The 23,337-nt window shown below is 42.1% G+C and overlaps 2 protein-coding genes across 3 annotated transcripts in view; one reads left to right on the top strand and one right to left on the bottom strand.

Moving 5' to 3' along the window:
• Nucleotides 1–1,823, top strand: part of FAM64A (family with sequence similarity 64 member A) — an 8,008-nt gene extending 6,185 nt beyond the window's left edge. The window contains exon 4 of the mRNA XM_019511017.1: nucleotides 201–1,823. Within this exon, the coding sequence (XP_019366562.1) occupies nucleotides 201–363 (163 nt within the window). The 3' untranslated portion in view covers nucleotides 364–1,823. The remainder of the gene's footprint in view (nucleotides 1–200) is intronic.
• A 325-nt stretch (nucleotides 1,824–2,148) lies between these two features.
• The window catches only part of PITPNM3 (PITPNM family member 3), a 299,986-nt gene continuing 278,797 nt past the window's right edge, over nucleotides 2,149–23,337 (bottom strand). For both annotated transcript variants that reach the window (XM_019511015.1, XM_019511016.1), the window contains 6 exons: nucleotides 22,963–23,079; nucleotides 16,912–17,060; nucleotides 13,696–13,845; nucleotides 12,630–12,813; nucleotides 10,468–10,596; nucleotides 2,149–9,207 (listed from right to left, as the gene is read on the bottom strand). In XM_019511015.1, coding sequence (XP_019366560.1) covers nucleotides 8,899–9,207; nucleotides 10,468–10,596; nucleotides 12,630–12,813; nucleotides 13,696–13,845; nucleotides 16,912–17,060; nucleotides 22,963–23,079 — 1,038 coding nt within the window. In that variant the 3' untranslated portion in view covers nucleotides 2,149–8,898. The remainder of the gene's footprint in view (nucleotides 9,208–10,467; nucleotides 10,597–12,629; nucleotides 12,814–13,695; nucleotides 13,846–16,911; nucleotides 17,061–22,962; nucleotides 23,080–23,337) is intronic.

Raw genomic sequence — 23,337 nt, 5'->3', positions numbered from 1 at the left:
CACAAAAAACCCTTTTCATGACTCAGTTGCACTTTCTTGTATTCAGACCCCTGTTTAATACACAAAGCATGCTTTCTTCCTTCTGTGCTGCTGCCTTCTGCCAGCTTTCCAGCAGTTGGTTGTGCAGCGCATACACGTTACTTAACCTTAGTAATTACTTTGTATTAACAGCCCTCCTTTTTTTCCCCCCTTCTCTACAGAAAACAGGCAATATCAAATTATCATCATCTAATGGCACAAAACTTGAAGTCCCTACATCATTCTCGGAAACTCTCTCAGTCTTTCAGGAGACGCATGAAGAGGCTCCACCAAGCAATAGGCACTCGGACTGAGATGGCTTTACGTAGTTTTAGCAACTTGTGATCGTGTGAAGGGTTAACTCAGTATGCGATTCAGAGGGTTGCGTTTTCAATGTCTTCTATGTTTGGATTTAACTAACTAGACTTTATTAACTGTGTATCATTCCTTTCAAATCATGACAAAGCATCTCAGATTTTTCCTTTTTTGGTTTCTCTGTCCAAGCAGGCAGAGATTATATTCATTATCTTAATACAGGGCAGCCCATTATATGATCCTTCCACAATGGAAAAGCAATTTGAACTTGACCTCTGTGTTTCAAAACAGGGGAGGCGTGGGGTCCCATCAGTATCCTCCAAAGCACAGCTTTGCTTCTATGAGGCCTCAGCAAGACTATAACGCTGTTTTCATGAAGATACCTGCCTCCTATTAGAGGATGTTGTGGATGAATGTTTCCACAGAGCTTTGGGCATAGAAACACCATTGGTGCTTAAGTCTTATTTTCAAAAGTGACTTGGGTCACTGCTACCATAGGTCCTTTTGAAAACATTGACTGACTTCAGTTTCCCTCGTTAGAAACAACTAAGAACTATGGGATTCTGTTTGAGTTACTCCAGATTGACCCTGGATCAACCAAGACTCACTATGGCCCCCTCTTTTCATCTCAACTAGTTTGACTCTGAACTCCATACTGGTTCTAACGCTCGATTTCTTGCATGCTGCTACTACAACAACTTGGATCCTAACAGCTGACAAATACTGCTCTTGCAAATTGGGAGTGCTTGTGACTCCTGCACGCAACTGAAGGCAATTTAAGTTGGTTTTGAAAGCTCAAGTAACACTAAGTCCTATTTAATTAGCAGGTAGTTTAAACAGATCTAATATTTTACCCCTTTTTTTTAAACTAACAAGTTATTTTGACAACCATCGTATATGAGAAGCTGTATAAGCTAGGCAAGCTAAGCTTAGCAAAATTAACATTTTCTAACATTTTAACGAAGTGAAGGAAACTTCCATATTCTACAATTCAGTATCAGTGCTGCTGCTTCAGACAGCATCTTTTCCTCCCGGTATTCTCTGGGAGAAGGAGATAAACACAGTGGTGCTTATTACTTCTAAAAAAATAACATGTGTTACTATTGTTAAATTGCAAGCTAAGTATGAATCCTGTTTCCATTTTTTGAATAATTTCAAGACACAATATTTTAGTGAAAATGAAGCAGCCCATAGTCTAGCATCAAAATCCGAATGTGCAAGTGCTCACATGTACAAATCCTTTTCTTGCCCGTTGCCAAACCACATTTCGTGAAGACATTACTGTTTGGAAAAGGGTGAGTGCATTTTGAACACCAGGTTCCAGCTCCCGTTCAAATACGGATAAAACTGGGACGACCCTTTCAGCATTTTACAGGCCCACGGAAAGCTTTTATAGAAAAAAAAGGCTGGAAGTAATAGAGCACCTGTGCGGAATTGAGTAACTGTCACTTGTATGTATTGATATATTAAAAAGAAACAACCCTTGTCAAGGTTTTCAGAAGTTGTGTCTTGTTGCAAAAGTTTTTGAAGCACCTATCTCTTGCCCCTTGCAAAAATCCTCACCCTTCAACTTCCACTCATCTTTCAGTTGGGCGTTAGGTGTTTATCCGTGTGCTTTCATTTCTACACTGCTTCAGATGAAGTGCTAGGTCTCTGGCAGGTACCGAGTCCAACATGCTAGTGTTCACCATTACCGTACAATGGCACGACGGCCGTTGCAAGCAGGTTGCTACGCTTGATGGCTTTCATGGGACAGCCAGGTGATGGGGCAGCGTACCCACACTGCTATAAAGAAAAGTCCATGAGTCTAGTCACTTAAAGGCAAAGAAGGTTTTTATTTGAGTGACTAACTTTTTATAAGATTTTAAAAACCAGATCACATCAAAATCTAGACCAGTTGTAAAAATCTTACTCCTGTAGTTCATGTTTTAAGAAATTCATTATTATACATTTTTAAATCTTTACAAGGCAGCCATAAGAAATATAAACATTTTGTCACCATATATAACCTTCCCACTGACAAACAATATTTAAAAGTATACACTTATTAAAACTGTAGACTTAAAGACCATGTACAATTTCAAGTCTCCTCACAGGAATTGTTATAAGTAGACTTTTTTCCCCACATAAATAGAAAAATAAGTATGCATTAGGGTTGGGGTTCTGCCATGGGACTGCCATTCCTGACCCTCCTATCCTACTGAAAAGCAACTATCGTCCCGTTCTTTAAAGCTTGTGATTTGTCTTACCTGTCTCAACTTGCTTCACAACTCCTTGTAGTGTTGCATTGTAATGTACTTATGTTTGTCCCTCCCCAAGGTTTTTCTATTTTTAAGGAAGATGAGGTTTAATTGTCAAATTGTTCCACCTGTTCCCAAAAGCACGTCTGGTTTTTAAAAGCATGTGGTAGTTTTTTAAACAAAATTAGGGGCTGCATCATCATCCCCTGCTGTAGACCTTACCCCTAAAGGGGAGTGCCAGCTCCAATTGTTTCAACCCCAAAATCCCTTTCTTTGTTCAAAGCAGAAGCTCTTGCTGCTCTGCGCAGCATCCACACACCCTCGCTCCCGAGAAGTGACTACTGTGCACTCGTACTATTCCCCTTCCAAAACAGGTGCAATCTTAATTCACCTTTAAAGCTTGGGTTTTACGTCTGGTCAGCAGCTTGAATTGAAATCTTGAACCCGTTTCAGTTTTAGTTCGTACCTCTTAGATCCCCATCTTCATCGTTCTCACTCAAGCTAAGAGCACACCTTTTTGCTTGTTTGCAGTACAGCTATAACCTGCCCCTTAACTTGCAAGGAGGGACTGCTGGGGATCAAGCTATGCTTTCCATGCTGGCTGAGATGAGAAAAGCAAGCAGCCAAAGAGAAGCTCTTGATACCTGTGTATTAAGGGGATCTAACCCTGTACCAGGCTGAAGAGAAACAGTGATCCCAACTTTGTCACCACCTCGCCCCCCCCAAAAAGGGGGGGGGGGGAATCAATACAAATACTATGATTTCAGTGTTCATTTTAATTATCTGCAGTAGAAAAAAAATCTAGAGGATGACTTGACCCCTCCATTTGAAACTATAACCTCAGATACTGAGTGATTCATCTTACTAAAGCAGATAAGAGACATTTAAAGCACAAAAAAATGCTGATTGTTTACTGCTTACCTTCCTGTGCTGTGGAAATCTTGTTCTTTAACACATTTTACTCAAAGGCTTTGAAGCGCTTCTACAGACCCTAGTTTTGTAAGAAAAGAAGCCCACAAATCTAAATTGTGGCCAAATTTAAGACAGGTGGCCCTTTGAGAAGCCAATGGAACATACAATTTTTGTTCTTCCTTTTGCTTTAAAAAAAAATCACAATGCAAGCTTCATGCTAGTGGTAGATATTTAGCTACTTTGGGTTTTTTCACTTTTCACTTGGTTGGAACATTTTTTACAAGGTAGAAGCAGCTTGCTTTTCTGAATAGCCACAGGCAAGGAACACCTTTGATGTTATCTGAGCCTTTCAAGAATGAGGTGCCTCTAAGATGAGCGCAGACGTCTTGGCCAATACTGCTTCGCAGAATCAACTGCTTAAGCTTAGGGTTTTGTTTTGCTTAATTTATTGCTTGTTCTCATCTCCCTTGCAATTTGGAAATTTTTCCACTTTTTCCATATGGCCTTTCCCTGTCTGAACTTTCCTGTTTGAAAAGGCTGCGATGTGAGATAAGTAGCAGGCAAACATGCCGTTCGTAATCGCTAATGCTCTTGTTCCCACCTCAACAGATCACAATGGCAGTTGACTCATGAACCCCAGGGAGCGAGAAGAACAGTGAATGCTGTGCAGTTCTCACACCTAACAAAATAGTATGCTGGATAGATATAAAACATGCCACAGAATTAAACGAGAATACTTTGGTCAAGCAAGATTTTGTTCGAAGAGCACTAGTATAGGCAAACATATTTTTTGAACATTTCTTATTGAAATAATAAGCAAATTTGGATTTACATTACTACTCATGTCTGGAATATTTTGCACTCTTTTACAATGCTACCTTTTTCAAACTTATCTAACAGGACAACAAAACTGAACAAACAGCAATTGTAAAAAACGCGGATTGGTTACAAATTTGCTGTGAAAGCTGTACCAAAACGTCACATAGGGTGGCTATGAATTCAGTAAACACACGCACACAACACACACCACAGTTGCGAAGGTGTCTTTTCACAATATTTCAGGTAACAGTCCACCACTGCTATTAAATCACTGCCATTTTTTTTTTTTTTTTTACAGTAATAAAAAAATGGATCCCACATCAACAGGGCAGAGAAATAAGTGCTCCCAGTCTCAGTGTTACTTGTGCATGGATCTTTAACTCCTCCTCAGAGTATTCATTTAGCATTTTACATTTCCAATGACTCCCCCTCAATTTAGCAAGCTCAAAGATTGATTTTCCATGCTGATCAGTCTGGAGGGACGAAACAGCTGAAATTCAGGGAGGCCAGTGTGCATACTTGAACCCCCAAAACTTCCCTTGGTGTTCACTAAATCTTCAAGCCCTCTGAATTCTGAATCCAGGCCAGTCTGGGTGTCCAAACAATGCAGAGATGACGACTTACCATAACTTGATGCAAACAAGAAAATAACCAAACCCAACTGCAACAGACTTTTTAAAACACTGATCCCCCATGCTGAAAGCCTAAGCAAAATTCATTGGAGGCTTAAAGCAAATTCTAAAATTCCAGTTGACTTGTCTACATCTCTGGACCATGGCAAGGAAGATATTGTAGATAAAGTATCTTGCCAAATATTGACCTCTAAACAATTTCTTTAACAGTTAGCAAGGATTGAAGATTATACTGTTGAATTAATGGTCAGGCCTGGCCAGTGTCCGAAAAAAATAGCTAACGATGTTGGCAAGAGTTTTAATACAGTATCTGGGTTCCCAAATTTCTCCTGCCATAAGATAGCTGTTTGTAGCCCTGGCTGGTTGCGAGATATTCAGACCCAAAAGTCTTATTCTGTTTACATTCTTCATACTACCAGCCTGATTGAACTTCTGAGGCTATTTTAGAGGCAATTAGCCAAAGTTTAAAAAAAAAAAAAAGTCATCTGAAATTCAGGAACAACCAGGTTCTGACTGTTATGAAGCACTGACCTTTAACTGGACCGCTGTGAGATGGTTTGCAAAGATGAAAGAGCAGTGATCCAAAGGTAAACCTTTCAATCCCTGAGCAATAAGTAGTGTTGGAATTATGCAAAGGCCACATGAGTGCTAGCATCTCTCATGAAACCAAGTGAAGGGAGTTATTCTCAGCTTAATTTTAATACTGTTTATAGCAATATTAGAAAGTTAATATTCTAATCACATACACAAACTAGCACTTATTTCACTGCTTTATATTATAACACTGTTAAGTTGGCATGACAGTGGCTGTAAGGAGACCCAGGTGCTAAGGAAAAATTTGGGTTAAAAATACAGAGCTTTTGTGGTTACCAGTGAAAGCAGGGGACTAGACTCAATGACCTAAGAAGGTCCTTTCCAGTCCTGTGTTGAAACCCCCTTCCCTTAAGGATGAATGCAGTTCCGATTAGGTCCCTTTCTGGAAGTGGGTTTTCCCTACTGAAATATGTATACGGGAGAATACACTTGGAAAACCCGTGGCTGGTAGAGGTAGACATTTAGCTAAAGCAACAATAGCTCTAAATTGCACAGCAGGCACAATAATTACCAGCAGTATACAGGCTGTACCACAGACAACTGCTTAAAAATGTAATTTCAAAGTAAGCAATCAGTGTCACCTTTAGATCTTCCCAAGAGATTTCAAATTTGCCTATTAAGTCCCTCCTTGTTAAATATTATGCTCATTTACCTGTTAAACTTGGCAAATAGAAGCAAGCTGGAAAACACTGTGTCCTATGGAGTCTATAAAACAGAAGACCTAAAACCAGCCGTGAGCCCATCGCAGCAACAGACGAATAAAATTGTTGCAAGACCAGTAAACCAGGAATTGGCTAAATGTTTCAAGCCATTACTGGCCAGAGCTTTAGATTACTGTAGTAAAGTCCCACTTTTTACTCTGTGCACTCAGGGCATTTCTGTTGGTACCAGTTAGAACAGAGGTATCTGATAGACAAGAAGCATGGAATTAGCATCAAACGTGCATCTTTGTTACTTACTTTTCTTTTTCCTAGAGCAGCGGCAGAGCGCAGCAAATTCATCAATAGGATCAATCAGCCGTGGCTCCACTAAGGTGTGCAGAACCGGGCACGCTACACTAGCAGCAAATTTAGCACAGGGGATTGGATTTTGCTTTACCTTCTACTCTGCACAGTTTCAACCTGGTCGCAGAGAATGGAAAATCAGATGAGGGAAGGAAGGTGCAGACCGATCAAAGGAACGCACATGGGGCAAAGACAACACAGAGTAACCATTTAAAGTGCTGTGTGTTAGTAGACCTGTTAACACTCATTAAAAGAGACATTTGTAAACTAAAAACCACATTGAGCATAGTTCCTGCAGATAGTACATTTGGCTTTTGGAGCCAAATGACTTGGAGCCAAAGATGTTAGGCAAAGGGCGCAAATAACACACTCCCCGTAATCAAAGTGTTTGGCTGTAATTAGCACAAGCTTGCAAAACAATGAGTTTCTTCATTTGATTTGTGTAATTTCTGTTAACTATAGTAGGGATTACTACTGATCTTTGCCTGAGCATGGATTTTGAAATCGAATTACGTTTTATGTATTTGATTTTTTTGTTTTAAGGAAGTGTACAGCTATCAAGTTGGGTGGCATTCCAAATCGGTGGTAAACTTAACCATTTCTGCCTGCCAAATAGTAAGATGAAGGAAATAACCTATGCTGTTCTACCTGTAGAGGTGACTTCCTGCCTTCTAAGACCAGAAACACCTGTCTAAGCCTGCAAAACTGCATTTTTGGTGTCTGGGAAATATAAATTTCCTCTGCAGGCTCACGGTAGCTTCCTTTCGCATTCTCTGTCCATACCCTACACTTACCAATCAAGCTCTTTTGAGCTTGTTTCTGGTTTGGCTCCAAGACAAAGACCATTTCAGAACAAGCACGAAAAACGCCCTGCATTGCCTGTGCCCTCTCCCAGCCTCATAAACCTGTTTTGAATCCTCTGTTTTTCCTGAGCAGTTACAACTTTGGTACAGGTATGGAAACATGCTTAAATTTGAGCCCAATCCTGAAAAATCTCTAATTGAGTGAGGAGGCCCCCACTGAACTTGGAGTCGTCAGCAGGTCTCGTCAGAGAGAATTTGTAGATTCTGGATTTTTGCATCTCTCCAATATACATCTGTGAAACATTCACAAGTCAGGCAAGTTGTGCCAATTACCTCCAATAGATCCTTTTAGGGGAGCTGAGAAAGTCTAAATGGATTTTGCAGATCACTGGATGACAGCTACTTCTAATGGGTGCCTACAGTTTCATAGCATCTCATTTTTTTAAACCGAAATGCTGGTAGGCATTTTAAACCCTGCAGTCTATCTAATATAATAGTTGCTTTAAAGAGGAGTGAACAGGAAAAAAAGTTGCTGAATTACATAGGTAATTGAATCTCTTCTTTTTCTGTCCGCTGTAAGAGTCTGGAAAAAAATTCACTTAAAAATCAGATTGCCTTAGTTCTCGAGCCCCTCTACAATAGAGGTTTCTTTAGCTTACCTCCTTAAGATCCACATGTCATACTGAAATGGTCAAACTCACCTCCTTGCTTTGAAGCAGCTCACACATATTGGTACAGTCACCAAGTTCCACGAAAACAGTTGTGATCTTTGTACACTTTGCACATCGCTTTTTATATAGCAACGTTAACTGGGCTTCAAACTGCAGCAGTGAGGGAACCGATTTCTACCATGAAGCACTGATGATTTAGTTCACAAGTGGATTTCTCCAGCGTTTTGTTTTTACACCTAGCTACCTCACTCCAAAGGTGTGTAGATCAGAGACGGGGTTAGTGCATGTTCACCAGCATAGTCAACCAAAAGAAATCTTGGGTTTAAGGCACCCAAAGAGTTTTGCTGTGCAAATCCCAATTACCCATTATTCTGCTTCACTTCTTCTGTTTGTATTCCTTTTTCTCCAAAGTAAAGCAGAAGTACCGACACCCATTTGTGTTTTAAAATGTAAACCTCTCTTTGACTTAGGTGACTTATTATGCTCATTTAGGTGCAACTAATTAATTGGTATTATAGTCCTTTAAGTATCTTCCATTCGGTGAAACCAACCTGTGGCAACTGTCCCCTTATTGCACATTTTATAACGTACCTTGTAACAACTTCCCATTCCCCCCAGCCCCCAAACAAACCAAAACCAAGATGTATGTTTTTGTTATTTTGATGTCGTGAGCACTTGCGATCTTTCAGATCTGGTTTCTTGATAAGTACGGTGAGAGGAACAGGTGGAAAGTTCCCAGCTTGGTTAAAGGAGGCAGATACAAGAACAGGGATGGCTCTGGGGTACCAGGTCTTCCCCCTACCTCTTATGTTGAAGCTGCCTAAGTACTATCTTCAAGGCATGCCTACAGGGTTACAGGAGCGTGCCCAAGAAATATGCCTCAAAGCTTCCTATGGCACAGACTCAAATTTATGGACTCCGCCTCGAACCCACGCTATGGGAGGAAGATGCCGATCATGGTCCTTGTCCGATTCGGGCTGGCTCTGGGCACGCTCTGGTTTGGGGTTGGATGAAGGTGGGTCGGGTTGCTGTACAGACATAGTCCTGCGTAGGTGATTCCTTTTGCGCAGAAATTCAGGCTGGGAGTGCAGGCCAAAGCTGCCTTTCCTCAGGATCATCCGGGAGTTGTTCTTCTTAGGCCGGGAATGGAGAGTGAATTCCAGCAAGGCTAAGTGGGCTGCGTAACCTTCACTGAGGAACTAAAAAAAAAAAAGAGAGGAGTTGAGAAGATAGTGTGCATTACTGATAATGAACCAGGCTCCAAACTCGGAGACAGGTTCTCAGCAAATACCTTGGCACTAGGAAAGCATTTGGCCCATTGTGGCTGTCATATTGGCTGAAGCATGGACATTGCTAACTGGCTAATCAGAGCCACCTCCTTTCTGGAACAGATGGCTGCAGGGTAACTACTTGCAAAGTCAATGGTGCAGAAAGCCAACCTGCACCCTGTGGCGAAGGGAACAAAACATCCTTCCCAGCACTATCACTATGGTAATTAGAGGCTGATCCTGCTCTTGTTGCATTCAGCAGAATCTGACCTTTTGTGCCAAAGCATCAGAATGGGCCCAAGAGGTGACAATGCTCCTGAGGTTCAGCAGCAGAGGAGCAAGACTGCAATCAAATAAAGCTCTGGAGAGATGAAATGAAGAGCCGGGACCTCTATTAGTAAAACCACAATCCTGATCAAAAGGCATGACTTCTTGCCTTTGAACCACTTTGGCTGGAAGACCATTGTATTTAAGACAAGACTCTTGTATTTTTACTCCCCGTTCACAGTTTCAATGTTGTCATTCAGCAGTATACCGTATATACCCCAGTGGTTGAGAAATCTGTATTCTTGGGTGCCTTTCACCCTCCCTGTGTATCCAATCTCTATCACTTCTCCTGGAGGGGACATGTAGGAGTTAGAAGTTCTGTATGGGACACCCTGCTTAGGTCCAGACAACGTGTCTGCGGTGCCACAAACGGCATATTCAGCTGTTCTTCATGCTGCAAAATAGCAGCGAGGGGGTGGGGGAGAGAGGAGGGTGTGGAGATTCTGGGATCAAAAAAACCCATGCGAAAAAAGCAGAGTGGTGCACGCAGGGGCAGCATGTGCCACCCAAAACCAGCTGGCCAAGGCTACACTCCGGCTGCTGGTCAGGCTTCACGCAGCAGGATCGCCACTGCTGCAGCCCCAGGAGGCCCCCAGGACCCAAGTAAAGCTGCTGGGGACAGCCCTGTGCTGGCCCCAGCCTCCCCTACCTCACCCAGGGTAACCTGCTGTGTGCTGGAGGGCACACAGCAAAGGCATTCCCTGGGGACAACTACCGGCGGCACAAGGTGCGTCACTGCTTCTTGTCCCTGGGGAAACAAAATGTACACGTGTATGTGGACATGGCCCTTCAGGATCTCTCTTTCCTTGGTGTGGTATGTCATGCCCCAAAGGATACACCAAATTTGAAGGAGGAGTTACTTACTTGACACTGAGTCTGGTATTTCTTTGCTGGACGCCCAACTATGTAGATCTGCGAAGGCGACAGACCCAAAACGTTGTACACAGAAATGTCCTTCATCGAGCCATAGGCAGCACAAATTTTGATGTGGCACTAAAACAAGGCAGACATTTTCATGGCAAATTCCCAAATATCAGACTCCAAGAATCTTGCAGAAGACATTGTCTTAGTTATGGAGCAGCAGACAAGATGCTGTTACTGACATAAATCTGTATTTCTTAGAAAGATGCATCTACCTGCCTGTCGGTAAAACTAAGCGATATACCATAAAAAAAGCAAGAAAACAATAGTCTAAAACAATAGAAACAGTCAAGTGGAATCAGGACTGAAGATCAGTGGGCATTGGGTACCTAACTTCCAATGTTTTTGAGCATCCCCCTCCTTTATTATTAAAAGCTGTATGAAAGTTATTTTAAAATGATGTCTTCAGGAAAAAAGGCCCAATGAGACAGAAAAGTTTGGAAAGTTTAATTTTTCAGGTGAGCAGAACACTAGGGCTGTGCGAAGCTTCGGTTCCTGATTCAAAAAATCGGCAGAGATTCGGCCCAGTTTGGTGGCCAAATCTCTGAATCCAAATCAAATCAAAGGACCTTTTAATCTCTCTGAATCAAATTGGAGCCCTCCAAATCGATTAAGAGAGATTCGGAGATTCAGACATAGAGGCAGCTTTAAATGTTTTGAGCTGTAAATGTACATACCTCTAGGTAGCAGGTGGATCGTGAGTGCTGCAATGCTGGGGCGCATGGAGTGTCCTACAGAAGTGTGGTGGGGGCTCCGCAGCATGCTCAACAGCAGACGCAGAAGTGGACCAGAAGTACTTCCAGTCCACTTCCGGGTCTGCTGGGGAGCATGCTGTGGGCCCCCCCATGTCCTCTCCACTTAGCAACTGGTGCCTCCTGGGTCTGGGGGGGCATCTGGGGTCCCCCTGTGATCAACTGCTAAGCCAGGGGGGCATGGGCCTCCCCCCCGTCCACTCCCCAGAGGACCCAGAAGTGGACCAGAAGTACTGCCCCAGCATCGCAGCGTCCATAAGCCGAGCTGGTACCCCTATGTATGTAGAAAAAACATTTAAAGCTGTGTCTATGGCCGAATCGCTGATTCTCTGAGTCAGCATCGAATCTTCAGATTTGGATTCGGCCAAATCGAATTGGGGACAGCGATCTGAATCAACGACTCGAATCACTGTCTCCAATTCAGGCTGAATTTGAATCCGAATTAAATATGGCCGGCTTCGCACACCCCTACAGAAAACCCAACAGCTCCCACCAACTTTGGCAGGAGTGCAAAACAGGCCATAATTTCTACTGAAAACCAATCCAATTTTGTACTGAAAACCAATGCTCAATCTCCTAAAGGCAACACAATCCCAGTTTTTACCCATCTGTGCTGCTTACTGAGTCCCCATCATCATTTCCTATAGCACCTACAGACCCTTGGAGATCTCCATTCTTACTTCTTGTGACATTTGATAGGGTAACAGCAGAGGAAATGGTTTTGAGGGTGTGAATGAAGAAGCCTCCACTTTCATTTTATAAATGGGAATGTGTTAGTTGCCAGTAGAAAAGGTTACCAGGCTCAGGGCACTTAATTACCAGCTACAGCAGAAGTCGATGCCTGGCAAGCTCTTCCTTTCATCACCTCATCAGCATGCCTCAGCCATGAAAGAAGAGACCAGAATTCAAGGGAGGGTGTATCAGTAATAAAATGTGTTCAGGATTTATTTCCTCACTACTCACATTTAATACAGTTAACAAATGGAAGGCTGCAGGTATTAATACAGTGTAGTCACTGGCTTCTCTTAAATTAGGACAGTAAGGCATCTGCTCTAAACATATTTGATCTTGCACTATTCAAAGGCAATGTCTTTATTTATATCTGTCATTAAAATGGGCTTGGGTAATAATGTTGATTCAAGACTTTCAGAAGCTTCTTGCAATCTGTGAACAGTGAAAGAAACCAAGACACAGTAAAATACTGTTAACAGACTAGGATGTTTCCCCTCCAAGACAGCAAGACCCGTGTCACCTTTGTGATAATCAAGATATTGACTACATTTTTCTGGAAATTGAACTTCTAGCCACTTACCATACAGCTTTAAGGATATGAACAACAGGGGGGTTTATTACCTCTTGCATAAGATTCCGGAGGAAGATGGTCTTTTGTCGTAATGGGTCATGAACTAGCCCGTCTGAGAAGAAGATCATGCCTTGAGGGAAGTTGTGCTGAGACAGCCATGAGACAACTCTCTGCTTTTGCATATCTGGCCGGCCCGTGATATAGATGATCAGGTACCCCAAATCCTGCCAGTGTCTGTCCAAACAAAACAAAACAAAACAAAACAAAAAAAAAGTGTTGTGCATGCGTGGGGGGTGAAAATACCCACGATGAGCACTTTCCACACTGATTATGGAGACAATTCAGAAGAGTGGGGCACAATCACTTAACAAGGAGAACAGAATCTGGGATGCCAACCTAGTGGTTAACCGTCTGCAATCATGTACTAATTTCTTTTCCTTGAGGGAATCCAAGAATAGTGCCAAGCAGTCTTATATATTTTGATATTTCATATGTTTCATCCTTAGCATTCTCTTCTCCTTTCCAATCCTATCCACTTCAACAGCAGCAGATTAATTTAATGGGGAATGATGGTATCCTTCTCTTCCCTTGAGTGTGCAAGAGGCACTCAGTCTGAAATAATAGACACCACCTTTGCTGTTCAGTCTGACATTAAATGTATAGGTTGTTTTTTTGTTTTGTTTTGTTTTTTTGTTTTGTTTTTTTTTTACACTCATGGTACTTCACAAAGACACACCAATGCCCTGTATTTAGGCATTATGGAAGTAAGATTCTCCTAAAAGTCTCTACCCTTTTTGCCTGCTATAGCAGTAAACAGGAAAAGAACTATTCACTCCATACACTTCCAAGCCATCTTCCCCAGAAGCAGTCTTTGCATTTTTGGTGCAAATTAGAGTGAAATCTGTGAAGCTAGCCAAAGCGCCACAACATTTCCATGCAAATTGTGTCGAATTGCATGTGCATCTGAGCAACAGAAAAATGCATCTGCTGGAATCATGCCCATTTGTTCGTAAATTAATGTCATCAATCTATTTCACCCTCTTCCAGCTTGATCCATTTTTGTCCAAAGTCGATGAATCAGGGATTCAACAAAAGTAACATGCGTGTGCTGCTCACCTGACAACATCAACTGCCCCAGCTCTGACTTTGGGGTCGCTGCCCATGATTGAGACGCTTGCTGCAAATGAGCCATCAATGCTGAACACAACACACTCCATCCCCCGAGGAAGGACAGTCAGGTAACTCACTGCATTACTTTGGTCACCCCTAGAAATAAAAAAACAAAACAAAAACACAAAACAAAGCAAACCATCAGAGCTCTGGGTGTTGCAATGAAAAACAAGATGATGTTCAACTGGATGTGAATCTGTGTATCTAGGTATTAAGGGTGCCACCAGTCAAATGGGACTTACCTATTCTGGAAAACAAATTAAAGATCCCCCAGCCCTTTTTTTTTTTTTTAGCAGACAAGTTTGTAAGCACAATTTTGTGAAGTGTGCTGTGCTAAAACAATGAGGTTTACGGCTTCTCTCTCCTAGCACTGCCCCCTCCCTCTTTTCTCTCCCCACACCCTGTCTTTTGTATTCTCTCCTCCTTATGCTGTTTTCTGTTCGTCCTTTCACAGTATCTGAGGAAGTGAACTTTGGTTTATGAAAGTTTATGCTCTATATGCCTTATACAGGTGCATCTCTACTCTGCCTTCTGGTTGGCATAAATACTGTTAAAGGATTATTTAAAAAAAAACCAGACAACAACACAACTGTCTGTCCATGTAGGCTTTGTCCTTTTTTTGCAACTATAACTTAAAAATTAAGTGGTCGCAATATATTGGATATCCAACAGTTATACCTTGCAGCAGCATTTGCTGACATGAAGCCAAATGTACTGGAACAGCTGAGAATTGCCCATCCCTGTGCCCTTGTGTCTTGTGCTCACCCAGAAGAGCAATGCTAACGCTATTGCCTTATAGGGCTTTCTGCAGCTGAAAATGTCTCATGGTGTATGCAGGAACGCAGATCTTAGACCATTAGAGACCTTTACCTTCCCCTTCCCTAAGGCTGCCATAGGAGCCTTACTGCCATCCCCCTGTGGGAAAGTTATGTCTAGTGTAAGTACAATAACTTTGCAGATGGCTTTCTCCTTGGAAACTTGTCCACATTATGCGTCAGGTCCATCTGTGACCCATTTATGGGCACAAACGAGGCAATTACTATTTCCATTGTAGGCTGAAGGATATCTAAATCTGTAGACCATGGAGCTTAGCTCCTGAATAGATCTTAATTTATTTTTAAGTAATCCCATCTTCTCATGTTGATTGATTGCCTGCTAGAGTACCATGGAGTTATATTTTCCCCTTAATTAGTAATATGTGGAGCTGGAACTTGACCTTGTGTTTGATTAGCTGCTGAGACAGGTTTTATTCCTTTTCAGTTCAATTCATCATGCCGACTTTACTTTCGAGCAGAGGTTTAATAGAATCTCCAAGGGGCTCCCCAAGTGAGCATGAAGTTTAACTCTACACTGGAATATTAAATTAAAACTTTATGTCAAAACATTTAGCCGCTTTCTTATTTGAGCATAAAAACAATTAAAAGCACAGCCATCCTCTCGCTCTGTTTAGACAGATGATTTTTATTTCACACATTTTTCTTCTTTATGCCTGACTTAACGGAGGGCTTTTCATGCAACTCTTAAGGGCCAGGAGAGTCTATTGATTTCACTTCAATGAACTGTTGCTTTAAAGTGCTGTGTTTTTCAATTTGAAATAAGCATGGCACTGAGTAGAGAATTAAAGTGATTCCTTCAATCAGCCTGACATCAATAGATGAACTGAACTGCTGGCTTAGAGCAAGGCAAACCCTCAACTGTTCATTTTATCAGGAAAGGTTTGTCATCAGCCTGAAGTATGTAGATCACTCCCTTCACCCCAGTGATACAAAACCGGCGGGGTCTCTGCAGTATCCGAGCCACATGTCCTTGCTAGGGCCTTAAGAGAGATCAGAAAAGCTTGTGTCGCTCAGCCCCCTTCTGATCCTGTTTGTAATCCTGATGCATTTTACAGGGCTAAGCACTAGTTTATTTAATCCCACTGAAGAGTTGTTTTACTACAGTGCCTATGGGTCAATACTGGTGCCTGTTGGGCCGGATGCTGTATAAAAGGGAGCGAGACAGGACACAAACATTTTGCACGTTAATTGGTGAGCTAGACAAAGGATGGGGAAAAGGCACAACTTGCTCGAGGTTGCTCAGGGAGCCTGGTGCACAGCTCGGGACTGATCCTACATCTCCCAGCTCCCATTCTGTCCATCTTAGATACGTATGTGAGCCTCATCACAGCAGTAACAGAGTACCTCCCAGCATCTCTCAGACCATCTTGCAGCCAAGCAGGGGAGACACAGACTAAGTCATTTGGCCAAAGTCACAGAGGAAGTGTTAGCCACAAAACCATTCTCTCTCTTTCTCTACAGTATCTGCCATCTACAACGTAATTTCATACAACATGGATAAGATTCAGTAAGTGTAGGAGGCAGCTTCTCCTGCTACTGAAGACCGTGGTACAAAGTAACACCTTCATTAGATGGATATTTGTCTACCTAGATGTTAGTCTATTAATTCTAAACCAACTCTGCCTTGGTCTAGCAGGCACGTTAAACAGAAGATGCAGAGCAAGATTCTTCAGTTTACAAGATCATCTCACTTGTATCTATTCGACAGTACAATTTGAATCTGAAGCTAAATCTTGTGTGTCCCTTATTACTGCATATCAATTGCAGCAACGGGCCAGGACCCCACTGCACTAATCACTGTATGAACGTAGCACAAAAAGGCTTACGGTCTCAATAACCTCTCTCCTGTACATCCTCACTTCAAGCAAGGGGTGGCTGACAATGCTGTTCACAACTCCCTAACACAAACAGTCCTGGTCATCGCTCCACCTTCAACCCCACTCTCCAAGCAAGTTTGCTTAGCACTGTGGATAAGTCACAACGGCTGCCTATACACATGCTAGCTGACATATTAGTTGGGACATCCCAGCATCGCTGCAGCGTCACACGTATTAAGCCCTCGCACTTTTTTAAATGGCTGGGGGGTACTTTATCTAAACCTTGTTGAATGAGGCTTAATACACACGACGGCAAGGCATTTTAATTAGAGTGGCTGCCCAGAAACCACTCTAAGTAAAACACCCCCACCTCCAAGCATGCGTATAGGCAGCCAATGTCTTTGCTCAGTTGTAAAACAGCACAGGTGCTAAAAGGCAGTTGGTGTTTTATTGCATAAAACTCATTTTGTAGCAGAGAAACCCAATATTCAGATTTAAAACAAATTTACCTAACCACCATTTTGATGGGATACACGCCAACTCTAAGCCTCTTCTGTTTGGGTACGTTGTAGGATATTCTGCCACTGCTGTTGGTTATCTCGGTGTCGAAATACACCCAACTCCCCGAAGTGGGCTCAGTCATAATAAAGATATCGACCTGTAAAAAGACATGGAATCTATTCAATTTGCCAGTATAAATGCATGCCATATTCATAGGTACTGCCAGCCTGGATCAAACTAGTGGTCTGCTTGGTCTGGTATCCAACTATAGCTAATACTAAACAATTCAAGGAAAAGGTGAAGTAGGAAGGTACGATAATCTAGTTACAGTACTAGCAAAGCTTCCCTCTACACCCTGATAAGCATGAGGATGGATTACTTCCCAAAGCATGAAGGTGCATTATATTTGTTGGTCTAAATTCCTGAGCTCAGGTCCGGAAAGGGCTGGTAATGTAAAAGTGAGGCTGTAGCCACGATGGTCCAGAAATTATGCCGTGGATTCTCCATTGTAAGTGGGCTGAGCACTCTGCACTAGAGCTGTGAGAATAACTGATTTTACAATTCACTGGGGAGGAAAGGGGAGAAACCCATCAGACAAACGTTAGGTTTTGAATCCACCCAAAACATTTTCTTCAAACTTCTTGCCCAACTGAGACGCTGCAAAACTACAGATGGCTTTTACCAAATCTCAATTAACTTTCAAAACAAAGCAAATTTTAAAAAACCCACTGAAACAGAACTTTTTCTGAATTTTTTTTTTTTTTTTTTGAAACAGGAACAATTCACCAACATTTAAAAAAACTGTGAAATTTATGGGTTGCCCTGAATTTATATTTTTGTTGGAAAAATGTGTGGCTGATAATTTTTGCCTACCTATATTGTGGATTCAGAACAACACTCAGGCATGTGGCTGCTCCTGTAAGAGTCCATAGGACTTATTCTCACATTTAAATGTTAAGCCTTTGCTTCTGTATTATGCCATCTTGGGGCCAGTCTGCTTTGCAACTTGCAGGATCTAGCCCCTAACTTGGGATGTCTTTGTTTATATATACCCAGGACTCTTGACCTTCAACGTTACCTTGAAAACCTCAAGGAGTTTTGAACATATTTAAATATCAAAATCCTTCAAAAAGCCAGGATCCAGAACTGTTCTAGCTGAGAGGTGTCCAGAACTAGAGGTGCTAAGTGCAAGAGGGAGAAACAAACGGAGTGCAATCCTGAATCGTTACAAGAGAAGTGTTATCAAAATCCATCAGTGCGTTTAGCTTTTCAACCACAACCCCTTTGCTTGGGCAAAGTAACAACTCAAACATAGATGTTCATCAGATATTTTTCAGACTTTTTAGGTCTTCACTGATGTCACAAAAGGAAAATTTCATGTTTATACCCTAACTCAGGGGTGGGCAGTTATTTTGGGCAGAGGGCCACTTACTGAATTTTGGCAAGCCATTGAGGGCTGCATGACAGGCAGCCAGGGGCAGATACATATTCATTTGCTAAATTTTTTAGAGGACCTGTGGGCCGGATAGAATGGCCTGGCAGGCCGTATCCAGCCTGCCAGCTGCATTTTGCCCACCCCTGCCCTAACTGGACCCTGTATTTCTGTCTTTCAAGTACACCATTAGCACAAGGGAGGTGGAGACATCTTAAAATGTTGCTAACAATAATATGAGAGAATCTCACGCTTCTGTGCAGACGAATCTTCAAAGGGTAAGTGGGTCTAGCCAGAAGTGAACAAGATTTCTTCCATGACCCATGCTTTGAACTTGGTTTTATTCACTCATTCACTTCCTTCTTTTATACATTTTCTCAGTTCAAGGTAGGACCTTGGATGGCATTAAAGTAAATATCCGAGACAAAATTTTAGTTTGCGTCTGGAACTCTGAAACAAGTCTTCTAAATCAGGGACTTGCATGGTAATGATGTAAATGCTCCTGAACCCTGTTTCTTATGCTTTTAGTCATTGAAGCAGTCTGCCCCATTTTTGCCCACATAAAACGGGGAGAATGATACATGTCCTTCTTTGTAAAGTGCTTGGAGACTCTCGAGTGCAAGATACCATGTACCAGGTGATTTTTTTTGTTTTGTTATTACATGACTTGCTTTCCCCCGAATCAAAATGCTATTTACTATCCTTGCAGCAGGGGTAATTTGAAACTCAAAACAACACCTACAAGGCACCCTGCATGACAGTAAGGATCTTAACATTTCTTTTTAAACAATTAATCCCAGCAGTTCCTTAGGATATTTCCAATGTACAGGAGTTTGTGCATCACATTAGATAAGGAATCCCTTTCCCCATGGCTGAAATGCAGCCCTCTCTGGAACAGAAACGTGACAGGCAAAAAACTCTCACAATTAGCAGAGGGAAAACATTATCAGAGGATAGGGCCCTACGGTCCTTCAAGCCTGTGCATCCAAATCAGGGAAGTAATAATGTGGGCTAGTTCCTTAGCTGGCAGAGAGCAGCAAAGCCCCAAAGTCAACGGAGCCTGCAGATGTACACCAGCAAGAACCTGGCCCAGTTATTTACACGGCGCAACCCGGGCCTTTGCTATTAAGGTTTTCATTTAAAAGCTGCAAGATAGACTTGTATATATGGAAATTTTTCAAATAGGACATGTACAGCACCTAGCACAGTGGGGTTCCTGCCTCAACTGGGGCCTGTAGGCACAGTTATAATCATCATAATAAGAGAGAAAGAGGCTTGGGAATTGCAGACTTCTCCCTGAATGCAGAATTGAAGATTTTTAATGCAAAGCAAATACATCCTTTGACATTGTATTGTTCACTCCTACCCAGATAGATTTAATTGACATTTTGAACCCAACTTGTGAAGAATAGCTTGAATAGAAAGTAATCAAGTCCTGGAGCTTTATAACTTAAGTGTTGCTCATACTACCAGCACTGACCCCCTTTCAGTTCCCTATTCATCACTGTACTAGAAGAATCTTATTAAATATATACGTGATCAGAATAAAGAGCAGTTGGCAACAAAAAAATAAAAATCTAATAATGGGACCACGATAAGAACTTGCAATAAAGTTCAAGCAAATTTGTGATCTTATCCCATGTGTTATCTCAAGTAATGGGGCTGCTTTAGGAATCTTAGGACCCAAGAGAGACAAGATTCAAACAGTGATGATCTCACCAAAAGCGTAACCTTTACTCCACTTTGGCCGTTCAATTTATAGAGACACAGGGCACGCCGAAGTCTGCAACCAGATCTCAAGAGCAGCATATTCTTATGAATAATATAGACATAACAGTGCAATTGTATATAGATATAACAATTGTATAACAATGCATTTTGTGAATAAGAAATTCAGCAGCATAAGCTCTGTTGTGTTTGGAGAAATACAGAAGGGGGAGTGAATTTGCCCTTTGTTAGTGTATGGATGTGCTGCTGGCAAGATAAAGTTGCAGACTTCGCTGTGCCTGGGGTCAACATAAATTTAAATGTCAATTCGCCCCAATGTATACAGGGCAAATTTACTCCCTCACCCATACCTGCTGGAGTTTCATCATTCGTAGAATGAATTTACTCCATGCCCAAGTCCCTGAACTGCAGGCTCTTCATGGCTGGGTCTGAAAAGCCAACACGTTTGTGTTGTTGCACTTAAGGTCTCTGCAGGAGACTTTAGTTCAGCTACAAAAGACCCTGTGAGCTAGCTTACTACTGTGTGAAAGGCTGCAGCACAACAAAGTTTCCAAAACACAGTCTTGAAAATTGAATGTTTCCTTCCACCCACCATCTTCGCTTTTGCAAGTGTACCTCCATGTCTGCCAACCAATGGACATTGTAGCATTTGAGCAGGTTTTTGCTACTGGACCTAAGCAAGTATTGCAATTAAATGACCCATTTTAAGTTACTTTAATAAATTCATACGATGTTTGCTACAGATGAGGGGCCTCCTCTTATCTAGAGGATCAGTCCAGCAGTAATGGTGGATATTAAAGTATCCTTCCATTTTCTTCACAACGTTCCTCAGTTCTGAGAGGAACAAACTACAAATCTCCATTACAACCATAGTCCTTTTGGATGTGCTTGGGGATTCCAGGAGGTTAGATCGAAATCATTACAAGGAAAAAGTGAATCGTTTTTTGCCCATGGGATAAAAATCTGGCCTCCCAGGAAAATCAGTAGAGCTACTAAAGAGAAGAAAGCATACACAGTAGTGAACTCAAACAGCCCTAGTGCATGTCAGCTCAGCCTGACACACTAGCTGTGATGGCCAAGGTACTATACAAATCTGGGATGGCCAGACTATTGAGCAAATGTATCTTTAAGCTCAGTGGCTCTTGGTATTTTCCATACCAGAAACTGCCATCCTATTTAGCACGCACAGACCAACGTGCTAGTGACCCACAGGGCAAGAACCCCACTATGTAGCCGGCTTCCTAATTGAAGGCATATTTGATGAAGGCAATCAGAAATCGTAGGTGTTGCACAGGGATTCAAACCAGGGGATCATGGAGGTGCATTAGGTAAAGTAAAGACGACATCTGTAAAATATTTGAGGAAACCAAGAGAAGGAGCCTGGCTTGCCTGGTAGCTGAGGTGTCTTAAACAGCAATGAGAACACAAATCAGGCTTATGTTATGTAAGCCAGTTATTAAGGGGGATCATTTAAGTGCAGCTAGATTCCAAAGCAGGCTGCCCAAGGTGAGAGTGCAAGCAGAAAACCATTCAGAAAACCTATTAATTTATTTCCAGCCAACAATTACATTCAATTCAGCTGCACTGTGGCCGGGCTATCAGGGCTGGGGCTGGGAATGCTATCTGTTGCTTCTAAATAATCCTGCTGCCGACACTTTTCCCCATGGCAAAGAAATACTATTTATGTCACCGCATATTATACATGGAAGGCTCATCGCTCATTTAAGAAAACAATTGCAGATTGTTCCTTCAGGGCTTTTTTTCCATGATATTAAGCTGCACACATGTCTACAGGGAATAGCTTTTTCTTTGTACAACCTGTTGCTACAACGGTAGCTTTGTCAGAAATTGCAATTATATTGTTACAGGCATTTCTTACCGAGTAAGACCGCATGAATCGTGAAACCGAAATATGAAAGAGCCACTGTACTTTTCAGCGACTCAACTAACATGTAAAAAATCCAGCCATTACAACTCACAAGGAAGGTAGCCCTGCATTATATAATTATACAAACCAATACAGCGGTGTTTTTCAGCTGTGGATCTGAAGCATTTACAGAGGTATCTGGGGAAGCATAATTTTACAGATGGAGAAATGGGGACAGAAAAGTAAATAGTCTTACTTTTACTCCAAACTCAAATGGCAAAGCTGTGTCTAAAACCCTGCCTCCCAACACCCATTATTGCATCCTCACTGCTACATCCCTCATGACCTTTATTTCATGACTACCTGTAAGGCTACATATATAAATTGAATGCTTTTGTCCAAAAACTTCATGGCCCTGCCAATGCAAACTAAAGGAGAAACTACATTAGGTTGCTCTCTTAAGACGCTGTCTCGTCTGTTGGCCAGTCGCTAGAGGGCATCATGTGCATGAAACACATGCTGCATCGAGCCTAACATTTTATGTCAAATGTGCATCTCATTACTGCTGTGGTGCTAAATTCATCTTCAGGCTTTCGAGCTTAAAAGATGCTGTAACCCCCCTAACCACCCAAAACCCTCTTCCTTTATCTAGTTGTTGAACCCAGGGGATCCGCATTTTTCTTCCATGGTTTGCCCATGCTACAAAATTCACTTTCTTTCTTCTTGCTTAGTAGGTTAATTCTGTCCCGAGTAGGTGGTGCAAGAGCAATCACTTCAGGCTGTGCCCAGTGTTAACCAGATGCAATGTCTGGGAGAAAACAAGATAAATGGAGGGTGGTAAAGGTCAGATATCAGAGAAGTCCAATGACAGCACGTTCGCTAGAAGGGCTGAGGGGTAGCCTAAAAATGTACCGATCCCCATCACTGTGGACCTATCCATGGTACTGTGTATAGCAAAACGTGTGCTGAACTCACCTAACCTTTCCATCAACATTCACTCGGAGAAAGTGATGAATAAAACACAAGTTTTACCTTTTCGCCTGTTAAAGCCACCATATCCAGGGGTCCATACATAAAGCGTCCAACCAGGACCTGGGGACCGTCTTCTGCTGCAATGACATCATTTGCTCTGTGATTAGCGGTTACATTCTGAAATGAGAACAAGTGGTTTGCGACTCCCCGTTTCTTACTTCTGTGGTTGAATAAGATGCGCTTCACAGTAGCAAAATGATTGTGTGGTTGGTATTAAATTATTAAGATCAGGGATCATACGGATGCACAGGAAGTGGTTGCAAACACTCTGGAACACTGATTAGATAGACAAGTCAATGGGCAGCAACTGGTATACCATTGACCCCATTATACCATGGGGAAATGCAGCACAAAGATCGTGAATGGGATTTGCAG

This window comes from Gavialis gangeticus, unplaced genomic scaffold, assembly GCF_001723915.1.
Source record: "Gavialis gangeticus isolate Ggan-Ray unplaced genomic scaffold, GavGan_comp1, whole genome shotgun sequence".
Classification (NCBI taxonomy): Eukaryota; Metazoa; Chordata; order Crocodylia; family Gavialidae; genus Gavialis; species Gavialis gangeticus.
Note: the sequence above shows the minus strand (reverse complement) of the source record. Positions and strands in the feature narration are given on the sequence as shown.